Source organism: Cynocephalus volans, chromosome 1, assembly GCF_027409185.1.
Source record: "Cynocephalus volans isolate mCynVol1 chromosome 1, mCynVol1.pri, whole genome shotgun sequence".
NCBI lineage: Eukaryota > Metazoa > Chordata > Mammalia > Dermoptera > Cynocephalidae > Cynocephalus > Cynocephalus volans.
Genome location: NC_084460.1, coordinates 196468013 through 196480525, shown reverse-complemented (window position 1 = coordinate 196480525; position 12513 = coordinate 196468013). Strand labels below are relative to the sequence as shown.

At 45.0% G+C, this 12513-nt stretch overlaps 1 protein-coding gene across 1 annotated transcript in view; it reads right to left on the bottom strand.

Annotated features, from left to right (window-relative positions):
- TFCP2L1 (transcription factor CP2 like 1) overlaps nt 1-10905 on the bottom strand; it is a 47511-nt gene extending 36606 nt beyond the window's left edge. Inside the window, exons 1-2 of the mRNA XM_063109917.1 lie at nt 10825-10905; nt 7229-7380 (exon numbers count right to left, since the gene is read on the bottom strand). Coding sequence (XP_062965987.1) covers nt 7229-7380; nt 10825-10886 — 214 coding nt within the window. The 5' untranslated portion in view covers nt 10887-10905. The remainder of the gene's footprint in view (nt 1-7228; nt 7381-10824) is intronic.
- Between the last annotated feature and the right edge of the window lie 1608 nt (nt 10906-12513).

The window sequence follows — 12513 nt, the reverse complement described above, 5'->3', positions numbered from 1 at the left end:
ATTCAGAAAGTTATTGTTCACAAAAGTGCAAAGCCATACAACTTCATTGGGGAGTACTATGGCAGTATTATCAAAATGTTTTGCTGGCAACTCCATTTCTAGATATTTATCGCATAGATATTCTCACTCCTGCTTAAGCATTAAGATATATGTACATAGATGCTAACTGGAGTACTGGGTGTAACTAAGGAAAAAATAGGAACAAACCTAATATTCCTCAAGATGACAAATTATGCAATATCAGTACAAGAATCATAATGTAACCAATAAAAATCATTTTTTTTTTTTTTTAATGTACCCATGTGGAAAGACATTGAGGATATTTTGTTTGGGAGGGAAAAAAGCAAATAGTCAAACAACAAATATAATATGATCCCATTTTCTCTTAAAAAGGAAAAGGTAGACATATCCCTATAGGTATACATGTATGTGTATCTATATAATTAGACATATATGGGTGAATGTATGATTAAGAAAGATCTGGAAAGTAGGACTATGGAAAGTTTTCTTAAGTACATATTTCTGTACTGTTTGGCTATTCTGTCTTATAATAAAACAATAAGGGGGAAAGCATTAGAGAAAAACTAATATACTTTATGGTCATTTGGTTTATTCAGTTGATATTCCCAAATTTCCAGCTAAAAATTAATCTGGAAAGAAAACTTTAGCTGTGAGAAAAGATAACAAAGTAACTAATCCTTTGCCTCATTCCTTAAATTCAAAGTCACTGATATAACTGCGAAGAGGGTAAAATATAACTGGGTACTTACTGTTTGCCAGGATATTTTGTTATCACTTAATTCTCAAGGCAACCCACAAAATGAAACTGTCCTGATTTCATAGATGAGGAAAACCAGGATTCTAGAGATTAAGGGATGTCCCTGGAGCAAAAGCTGGTAAAAGACTGAACAACTGTGTCCTGGTTCTAGGAGCCTGAGAGACAGGACTTCTGCCCGGAGCTCTTATCTCCCACCCTGGGGTCGCTGTGGTGGAGAGCAGGAGGAGTGGGGGCGGGGTAGGAACAACTGACTACGGGTGTGTTTTTTTCTCTTCAAGGAGGCACTTTCTGCCCGCTCCATTCCTTCATGCCCCTCCTTCCACCCGAGCCTCACATGAAAGAACTTCAAAAAGTTCATGGGAAAAAGAATTAAGAAAAAAAGACAAAACAAAAAAGTTCACAGAAAGATTCATATTACCTTTTAATTCTATTTTCCCACAAACTTTAAGCACCCTTGTACACACCTCAGAGCTGCATCAGAAATACCAGATGGCAGACACTGCTCAAACCAGACCCTTCTGGGGAAGCAACCAGAGAAGGAAAGGGTGCCTTCCCTTCTAGCAGTCCCTTCTTTATCACATCACAGCTCAATCACCCCCCCAAGTTTGCCTGATTGCATGATGTGGGTGAGAAAACCTGACTTACTGCCATCTGTAAAATGGCAATAACACATTTTAGGAGAATAACTCAAAAGAGCATATCAGAGATTGCGTTCTAGATTCTAAAGTGCTAAACAAAGAAGTATCACCCTAAAGGCAGAGGTTCCTACCTCCCAGGGAATATAATCCCTCCTTAACACAACAGTTCACATCATTTAAGAGTCCAGTGCTCTTTGTAATCACAATTTTTAAAATGTTATTTCAGCACCTTGTTCAAGAAATGTCTCCTCAGGATTATGTCTATTACATGGTTATACAGTCAGTGAATGAACAGAAAAGTCAAGCAAAGCTTCCTGCCTTGAATTTGTCCCAAAGCTACTGCCTTTCAATTCTAAGAGATGCTGTTCTTAGTTCTAAAGCCAATCCTGTGTTAACCTTTGAATTGGGGAAAAAAAGGATAAAAATAGTAAAAATTCACAGTCCCAACTCATTGATCTTGTTAACTTCCAAAATGGGATTGGGGAAATGTTTCCTCTTTCTTTTTTTTTCCCCCCTGGCAGCTGGCCAGTACAAGGATCTGAACCCGTGACCACGATATTACAAGACTGTGCTCTAATCAACTGAGCTAACTGGCCAGCTCCTCTTTCTTAATAATAATAATGGCTAATATGTAAGAGCTTACTAAGTGCCAGGCATGGTTTTCAGTGCTCTATATGCATTAACTCATTTTATCTGTATAGTAGCACCTACTTTGTAGGAAGTTTACTTCCCCCATCTTACAGAAGAGGACCTGGGGGCAAAGAGAGATGAAGTGAATTGCTCAGGTGGCTTGTCCAATAACTTAGCCCCAGCAAGGCAGTTGGTGCTCTTGGTCATCTGGTCTACCTCTCCAGCAAAATCATTCACGCTCCCTGTATTGTGAATTCTAGTCATCCTGAATACTTGGGATTCCTGGGATAGACAGTGTATTCAACTGTACCCCCCTTCACCCCATTCTTGCCTTTGCACATGGCTTTTCTCTGCTCACCAAACCACCCTCCTTCTGCAACCAACAGGAAATTTTATTCCATGAATGAATGAAAAGAAGGCTCCTATGAAAATTCACTATTATACTTAAGATTCAAAAGTTGTTTTGGTAGAAAATACCAAAGATTTCTCCATTACAAGCATTCTTGCAAAGTTGTTTCTTATCTCAAAGCCAGAATTCCCGACAAGGATTGCCTGGGGTTCTCTCCTCTGCTCTCCCTGACCCCTCCCCACCCCACTGCCCCACCCCTACAATATTCCTTCCCTAGGGCTCCAGCCTTCAGGAAAGATCTGTCCACAATGACCTTTGGCCACTGACAAAGAGGTTATCTGGATGTTTGCAACCCTCCACTCAACACCTGTCTACCTTTAGAGGGACTTTTTCAGAGGAAGAGAGCAAACTTTATTTTTCAAACCATTTTCACCATGCCCAAAACTAGCCATTGGGCTTGGTGACAGAACACCCATGTGAAACACCTTATGCAAGCCACGTGTTATCAAGGAACTGGTTTGACACTACACTGAGAAATGCGCATCCAGTGGTTGAAAAGATGTTTTGATTTACAGAACAGCATCCCTTCCACGTTTTTTCAGAGAACTTTAAACATCATTACAAGGAAGAGAACCTGCGATGGCCTCATAGAAATAATGCCAATACAATAAACATTAAATACTTAATAGCAGACTTTTCAATTAATCAAAAAGATCTTGAATGATGTGTCAAAACTACTTTTTAAAATTGAATCATTGATAACTTCAAGGTCAAGGGTTCATATCCACAGACTGACCAGCAGCAAAAAAAAAAAAAAAAATTGAATCACTGCCTCTTTGTCGTGACATAGAAGAATAGGCTCCTTAAATAGGTATGCCGAAAACAATACCCAATACAGCATTATTGATGAGAGACACAAAAAAAAAAAAGAAAGAGAGAAAGAGAATGGAAATAAAATCATGCCTTTTTTTTTTTTTTTTTTAAAGATGACCAGTAAAGGGGATCTTAATTCTTGACTTGGTGTTGTCGGCACCACGCTCTCCCAAGTGAGCCACAGGCTGGCTATTTTTTAATTTTCTAAATATTTATGGAGTACCTGCTATCAAGGCACCAAGCTTAATGCTAGGAATAAAATATTAAAAAGATAGACATGGTTCAGCCCTATAGAACTTCTATTCTATTATGGGAGACAAGCACTGAAATAATTACATTGTATATTTTCTTCCAGTAATTAAGATAATAATATTCTCCCCTAAATAACATAAGGAAATGGTGAAATAATAGCAGACATTTTAAATGGTGTTTGATACTTTAATAATGATAGAAAATGTTATTATACGAATCATATTTAAAATAAAAAACAAAATAAACAAAAAACCAGTATTTATTAAAAGCAAGAAACTATTGCATAAAGCATATGATCTCATCAGTGTTCAAATAATATACATATAGAAGGAAGTTTCAATGGTTGTAAAATTCACCTATAAGAACATATGATTGGAAATGGCTAAAAATAATGATAAAAGAAACTTCTACTCCCAAATAGGAAAGCATATTTCCAAGCTACAATAATTAGTTCAGTGAGGAATAGGACAAGAATTTTTTTTTTGGTGGCTGGCCGGTAAGTAGATCTGAGCTCTTGACCTTGGTGTTATCAGCCCACCTGGGGTGAGAATTAATGGACTTCAGTGTACAGGGCAGATATCTATATGAGGGTCTATTTCTGGACTAATACTTTAGAACATGGTTTTTTAAATGTTTCAAAAGTAGCATTTTTTTAATTTATTTGTTTGTTTATTTATTTATTTATTTTTGCAGCTGGCCAGTACAGGAATATGAACCCTTGATCTTGGTGTCGTAACACTGTGCTCTAACCAACTGAGCTAACCAGCAACCCTCAAAAGTGGCATTTTAAACTAGTGAGAAAGGAATAAATTAGGCAATAATTAGTAGGTTAATTAGTTAGAAAAACATACAAATGTATTTAGATCTTTACACCTATGATAAACTCCAATTGTATTTTGGTGTTAAAATTTAGATACCAGTAAATGAAATTTAGGAAACTAAGCTGATTTAGAGATGGGTAGGCATTTCTAAGTATTAAAAAAATCATTTAAAAAGAATGAAAGATTGACTAGACATTTAAAATAAATTTCTACAGAAAAAAAATCATGACATATCCCATACCAAATATAGTTATCACAGAATAGATATAGTTAAATGACCAGCAATCAAGAAAAATATTTACAAACATACAGCAGCGAAAAGGTTGACAGTCTTCAAAAATAGGATGTTCTTACAATCAATAAGATAAATACCCCAACAGAAAAATGTGCAAAAGACTTGAACATAATAAGAAAAATTTTTTAAATCAATAGATTCTAAAATATTCAACTCAATTAGCATCATAAAAATAAATACTAGTTTAAGATTAAATTCCATGTTTCACCAATCAGATGAAAAACAATACCCAATATATTAGGAAAGACACAGTAAAATGTATACTGCTGGCTGGTGCATAAATTGGTTCATTCTGCTGAGTAGGCAATTTGGTAATATGCATTCAAATGCCTTAATGTTCGAACCCTTTCATCCAGTAACTCTACTTCTTAGGTATTTATTTTTAAAATAAATAAATAATCAGCATTCCACAGGAAGATTTATGTACAAAAATGTTCACCACAGTAGTGTTTAATTCGAACTGGAGACAGCGTCTATAATACGAATCTGGCTAAAGTAACATAACCGCAGCCATTACTAAATCATAAATCCTCAAAGCATTTTCAATGACATGAGAAAAGTTCACAAAACAGTAAATGAAAAAAAAGGTATGTCTGTAGCATGGTCACAATTTTAAAAGATATATATATATATATGTGTGTGTGTGTGTGTATAAATAAGTCAGCAGTGGTTTCTAGTGAAATTAGAGCAAATTTTAATTTTATTTTTCTTTTAATTTTCTTTTACTTTTCTAAACATCCAAATTTTCTGTAATGAACATGTATTATTTTAATAATCAGAAAAACACAATTTTAAAAAAACATCTAAAGTAAAGGTAACAAATTAACACAGGATTACCATATGAGTAACTCTTTTTGCCTCTCTTGTAACTTCCCTAATTGAGCAAGTGATGAAACTCCGTTTGAACTCTGAAACAGACCTAGCATGTTGACTGCCAAGCACTGTCCAAAGTTGGTTGATTAAAAGTGGAATGGGGTGGGAGGAAGGCAGGGTAAGCAGCTAAAGGCCTTACAAACGGGGGAGGGGGACAGACACGTTGTCCAGTGGCAAGACCCCAGATCACTCACTCCTCAGCACCACCGTATGTGGCCAAGAACGAGAACGACATCGAAGTTCAACCAACTCTGTAAACATCATCTAATTTCTTCAGGCTAAATTTAAGCAAGAAAGCAGAGGCCAGTAAGGAAAGAAACGGCTCAAAGGGACACAAGTTGGTAGCATGTGACCTTCCATGAAAGAGAAAGGAAAACGGCAGATGCCATACCACAAGCAAGCACAGACACACAGAGGTATCCCTCCGCTTGGCCACATTACCCACCATCAGCAGCCGCCCGGCTCTGCAGATGGAGCACAGGTCTCAGCCTGAGCCAGACGCCCTACAGCTGACTGAGCTTGGCTTAGAAAGGTCCACTGAAGCCAACAGAGCTGCCCACAGCATAAGCCACAGCCTTCTACTGAGCCATGCCAACAACGCAGGGGCTTGTTTCTATCCAGAGGCAGACACAGAGCCACCTGCTAGTTCTGAGCTAGTGTCTTGGCCCAGAAACTGGCAAGTTCAGCAATCAGGAGAGCCTGATGATCATGCTGGACTTCCCCCCCCCAGCTGGTTCCCAAATTGAGGAGTCAAAGCTCTACAGAGAGGAAGCAGCACGTGTAAGACAAACTGCCACCACGCTGCAGGTCCCCTGCGATTCTGTGCGACCCCATTGAAACCACTGTGTTCCTCTTCCCATTTAAAGTAGAGGGACAAGAATCCACCTAATGCCGGGATGTTTGTTTATGAGGTGACCCAAGAAGAAAGTGCAATAAACGCATACACAAAAAATCATGACAGAAACCACCAAAACACCACGCATCAGGACACTTACTCCGTGTTCCAATAAAGGGAGCTCGCAACTGAACAACCACTATCATACCAGGCTCTGCCCACACCGTCATTCTCTTAAAATTATACCTCTCATTTCACACAGGCTCAGTGAAAAAAAGGCAGTTCAAAGTCACAGAGCTAGGAAGTGCTAGAGTTGGAATTCAAACTCCAAAGCCCATTTCTATCAGGACATGGTGAGCAGTCTTGACCCCAATGCCACAAAGGGCTTCTGTCTAGAATATGCGGAACCCAGCTCCGGTGCTGCATTAGGACACGGGCCAGCCTTCCTACCACTGCCAGGTGCAGCTCCAGAAAGGACAGCAGGCCTGCTATACCAAAGGTGCTCAATCCTTGCCTACAGAGGACATCAGCTGTGGTCTCAGTAAACAGTAACAAGGGCTACCAGTCACTGAGCACCTGCTCCAGGGAGGAGCTATTCCAGAGGAAAGTCCCATTACTCACGTTTGGCCTACATCGTAACCTACATTGTAATGATGTAGTTGATGTTTCCATTTTTCAGATGAAGACACTGAGGTTCGGGGAGGTCTCACAGGAAATGGAATATGAACCTTCATCTATCTGCCACCAAAGCCTGTACTACTTCCCAAGCCTCATCTCACCCATCGTGACAATATAATGGGTCTTTCACACACATCTCCCCATTCCTCTGGGAAGTTGGCCCAGCCCCCAGGGGTTCCAGCCCAGGCTAGGGCTCCAGCTACTACCTTGGTTGAGGTAGGTCAGCGTCTCTTCATGCAGCTTTACAGCTGGGGACGTGGCAGCACACAACACATACTGCAGGGGTGGCAGGCGCGCTTCGTTCTCAGGGGACAGCTGGGGCTCCTCCTGCTTGAAGATGGGCAGAGCGAGCACATCGCTGCAACACACAGGAAGCAGTGGTCAGGAGCACAGCCCAGGGAGGCCCTTTGCAAAGAGCACAGTGGGAGCGACGGGTGCAGACCAGGGGTACCCAGGGCGGTACAACACAGTGCACATTGGCGTGCTGGCTTGGCTTCTGCCACCTTAGTGACAAACACCCTGGATGCTTTAAAACAGAGCCAACCACTGTCTCATGATTCTAGTTTCACTCAATGGCCCTCAAGAGAATCATTCAATCAACTTATTGAGGTAAAAATGGAAAGGTATCTGATAATCTACAGAACTCAAAGACCCTGACAGAGAAAGACCTTTAGAAGTCATTTGGTTTCTGTCCAAGAGAGATCACTCACAAATCTTGCTTTTAAAATAAGAATATGAACAAAAAGTTTTTATTATTTAAATCAATGATTCCATTTTCTGGCACTTCTCAGGCCAATACAACCATATCCTCTGTAAACTACACAAATGCAGAAACTTTGCTTCATCCACCCAGATTGAGACATCCCTCTATCCCTTTTATTTTTTCCCCTATATAAAGATGACCGGTAAGGGGATCTTAACCCGTGGCTTGGTGTTGTCAGCACCACGCTCAGCCAGTGAACGAACCGGCCATCCCTATATAGAAATCGAACCCATGGCCTTGGTGTTAGCACCACAATCTCCTGAGTGAGCCACAGGCCGGCCGGCTCCATCCCTTCTAAAAAGAGGACAACTGGCCAACAAATCCTGTTTTAAGGATTATACAAATCTCTCTGAAATGCAAAACAAGAAGTACCTTGGTTTCAATTCAGTTTTCTTATCCAAATGGAAAATCTTGAGATGCTCAACAATTCTTGTCCTCCACCTCTAAACAAAACTCCCTACCACATCAAAAAAAAAAATCAGCCTAACATCAGCCTGTGACTGAGGAACTTGTTTCTAGATGTATTTTTTAAATGTCCTCACGAGTGACAAAGAAATCCTTGAGAACATGAATGACCTGTGAGCAGAAGAGACTTGCTTAAGACCTCTAAATTTATGAGCAGCCCAGAAACAGGTGCCCAAAAAGTGCCAGTGCTCTTATCTTGATAACCCTCCTCCCTTCACAGGTCCCGGGTGAGGAATCCAATTAGCTGATCCTACTTCTCTGTATAAACAGTCACTGGTACAATCTGTTCCTCATACAACATCATAAACTAGTGTCTCTAAAACACAAACCCAGCACACACCCCAACAATGTCTAACCAATTCTCAGAAGGAAAAGCCTGGCTTGGGGCACACCTGGAAAGCCTGCCCTGTGTGGGCCCCTCCTGCCACTGTCCACTGCTCAAAGACAGAGCGCAGGGCCAGCTTTGATTCCCCACACCATGTCTTCTTTTTTCCAGAGCAGGGCATGCTCCCAGCCTGTGCAGTTATCTAGGAACACGGGAGAAGTGGGCAAGCTTGCTCACCTGGCGATTGCATAATTTCATGTTTGCCCAGACCATGTTAATAATCCATGGGCTGCTGCCTTTGAATAAAAAAAAGGGGGGGAGGGTAAGAATCATCACTCAACACTAACTCGTTTCAAGCCCAGCATCCTTATTTGCCAAGGAATAAAAGTCACGAGAACATCAAACAGAAAAGGGGAAGAAGGGAGTAAAGGCCAGTACCCTGCTGAGGTCACACACTTGCAGAAGTTCTGCAGAGTGAGGAGACGACCAAAAATAAAATACAAAAAAGCAGGGAAAAGGACAAGACCCTCACTCTAGAGTTGGAGGACCAAAAGCATATGCAATGACCCCTACCTTGGTCTTCACTGAGATCAACCTCTCCGAGGGCAAAACCCCCAGAAGTGAAATTAAGGGCATGTACCTTCTTTATCCATGTCCCCAAATGACCCCAGAAACCAATATGGCTTTACAGCACCTTTCATTCCCAACTCTCGCCCTGCTCCCTCAATGAAACACCAGAATCCTAAAAGGCATCTGAGATATTCCACAAATTTCCATCCCTGTAGCAGATGTCAAAACTGCATCTCCCATGCAGTGAAACAATTACTCCCTAATGGGATGACATTATAGGTATCTAGGGAGTTTTAAATACACTCACCCTCAACTCAGGGTTACCATCAAACTCATTTTTAAGGTATGGCAACATACTTAACGGCCACAAGATGAAATTTAGGTAAAACCACACTAAAGTAGAAGACACCTTATCTTCTGTGGGGGATTAACTAACATCTTCCCAGTGGGCTTTGGTGTCTTCCAGAGCAGCTGCCCTCTGGTGACACCACCATGGTCTGCAGGGAGGACTTTTGACACCTCCTACTACTCTGGCCCATGAATAAAAAACAGCAGGTTCAATCAGTAGGACCATCATTCCTCTACCCTCTGGAAAAGGGATGCCTTCAGGGAGAAGTACCAGACAAACACCTATCGAAAGCCTGGAATTACAAATAACTCAAAGTGTTAAATCTGAGTGGAAACTTCTTGGGGCCAAAACAAGCACTGAGGAGCGCTGGCTTTGGGGCTGTCAGTGCTGCGACTCCTTGGGCCTCACAATTCATGTTCCCTGAGCCCACATCAAATGCCCATTGGGTAAATTAGGCACATTTAATAAACTGCGACTAGGATGGAAAGAAAGACAGGCTAAAGCTGGTTCAGGCGAGTCAGAAAGTGAAATGCCTGCCCATTAGTATTCGGCCAGCCGCAGAACAGGGAAAAACAACCCCCTAAGAACAGAAGCAAACAGAGGTCTCAGTTCCTAAAAGGAGATTATAGAGAACTTTGCAAAACAGGCAGGACTTCCGTTTCCCTTTGAAGAGCACTAGTCAAATCCCTGCAGAAGAAGAAAGATTTCCATCAAGGACAATAACCGCACAGGCCTCGGGCAAACACGCAGGATCACCCGGGGGTGGGGACGGCCCGCCGGGCTGGAGCGCAAGTCCGCGCTCGCCACCCACCCGCCCCGGGGCCCGACGAAGGGCACCGCAGAGGGCGCGAGGCTCGGAGAGGGACCCAGCGGAGACGGCGAAGAGCAGGGGACGAACTTCCCCGGGACAGGCACCAGGCTGATGGCAGAAAGTTTCCTCGACATCTCCGACACGAGCGGGGAGAGGACAGACGCGGGACGTGGACGGACCAGGGGAGGCTGCGGCCAGCAGGTGCGCTCCGGGCGCCCGCCGGGGTTCGCCGGGGAGGAGCGCTCGCGGACCTCGGGCTCTGCTCGCCCGCCTCCCGGGCGGGCCCCCGGCTCCGCGCGTCGGGTCCAGCTGGGGTCCGTCGGGCCGTCCCTAGGCGGGACTCCGGGCGGGTCTCTCCCTCCGTCCTCAAAGGGAGGGCGGCAGGGGGGCCGGGGCCCAGCCAGGCGCTCCCCTCCCCGCCGCGGGGCGTCCGATGGCGCCCAGCCCCCCGGCCCCGGCCCGAGCCCCGGGCAGCACCCGTCGGCGGGGCGGCGCGGCGCCGGCGGGCGCGGCCCTTACCGCAGGTAGCTGCCGGAGTTGTGCTGGTTGTAGTGCTCGGGCTGCGTGTGCCAGAACAGCATGGCCGGGCTCCGGGCGCACCGACAGGGGCGCGGCAGCGAGCGGGAACGCGGGCCGCGACAGCCTCTACCGCTCACCTGGAAGCCGCACTCCGAACCCGCGCCGGCCGCCGGCCCAGCGCTTTTATGGGCGGCCGCGGGGCAGGGGCGGGGCCGCGGCCCGTCCCGCCCCCAGGAGACGCGGAGGGCGGGCGGTGCCCACCGCACCTGGCTGGCCGCGAGAGCGCGCTTTCCCGGGAGCGAGCGCGCCTCCTGGGCGGCCGGACTGGAAGGGGCCGCGCGGCCGCGCACTGGGACGGGACCCTCTCCCCTTCCTCCCCGAGGGTGGGGCTCAGGTGACCCCCGCGTCTGCCCTCCGGCCTCACGCGCCTCTTCTCACTCTGCTCCCAGACCGGGTCCCCAGAGTGACTCCGCAGACTGGGAGAGACCGCTGTGAGCTTGGATGTCATGGACGCTGCCGAGGCACTCTCTGCCTCCTTACCTTGTTTTTGATTTTCTTCATAGCACTTCACACTCTCTGATATGGCATTTTAAGTTTTTACTTGTGTATTGATTGTCTTTCGCGCTAGAATGTTGCTCCAAGAGGACAGGGCCTGGGCTCTCTAATTCGCCATGTTATCCGCACTCCCTAGAACAGTGCTTAGGACATAGTTAAGTGATTGGTAAATATTTGTTGTATAAATATGAAAAAAGGAATGTATCAATAGAGTAATCAGAGAAGGCTCCCTGGAGGAGGTGACACTGAGCTGCAGCCTGATGGATGTGGAGGAAGCATCTCTGTGAGCATCTGGAGGGAAAGTGGTTCCAGGCAGAGGCAACAGTTAAGTGCAGACCTACTTTGGCCTGGCCGGGCCTGGCTGAACAAGGGGCGAGCTTTGAGAGATGAAGTGGAGAGATGGACCGGGTAGATCACAGCGGGCCTGGCAGGCCAGGGCAAGGAGCTAGGATTTTATCTTAAGTACGTTTTAAGCAGAAGAGTCAAATTTATGATTTGCCTTTTTTTTTTTTTTTTTTTAAAGATGACCGGTAAGGGGATCTCAACCCTTGGCTTGGTGTTGTCAGCACCATGCTCAGCCAGTGAGCAAACCGGCCATCCCTATATAGGATCCAAACCCGTGGCCTTGGTGTTATCAGCACCGCACTCTACCGAGTGAGCCACGGGCCGGCCCTATGATTTGCCTTTTGGAAAGATCAGTCCGGCAGCAGTGTGTACAGTGGGCCATGGGTGGGCGTGGTCAGCTAGGAAGGTGTGGAGTTCCATGGAGCCATGACCCCCATCCAAGTGGTATTTAGTCCCCCGGTACATGGCACAGCACCTGGCACAGAGGATGTGGAGGTGGACCTTCTGTCCCTGAGTGTAAATCCAATTGAATGAAGTCCCTTGAAGACCCAGGCCCAGAACTCTCAGCTCCCCCAAGCATGGTTGTGGGTAAAACCCTCCCTCACTCTGCTGTCCCTGCTCCCCTCTCTCCAACCACAGATCACAATTGGCAAGCTTCTGAGCAGCTTTCAGGACCACCATCTCCCCACTGCTCTTCTGCCCTGTAAGGAATACAGAAATGTTTCCTCAACAACAGGTAGTGCTGTCAGTGGACAGCACCCAGCCCATCCAGGGACTGCCTCTGCTGCA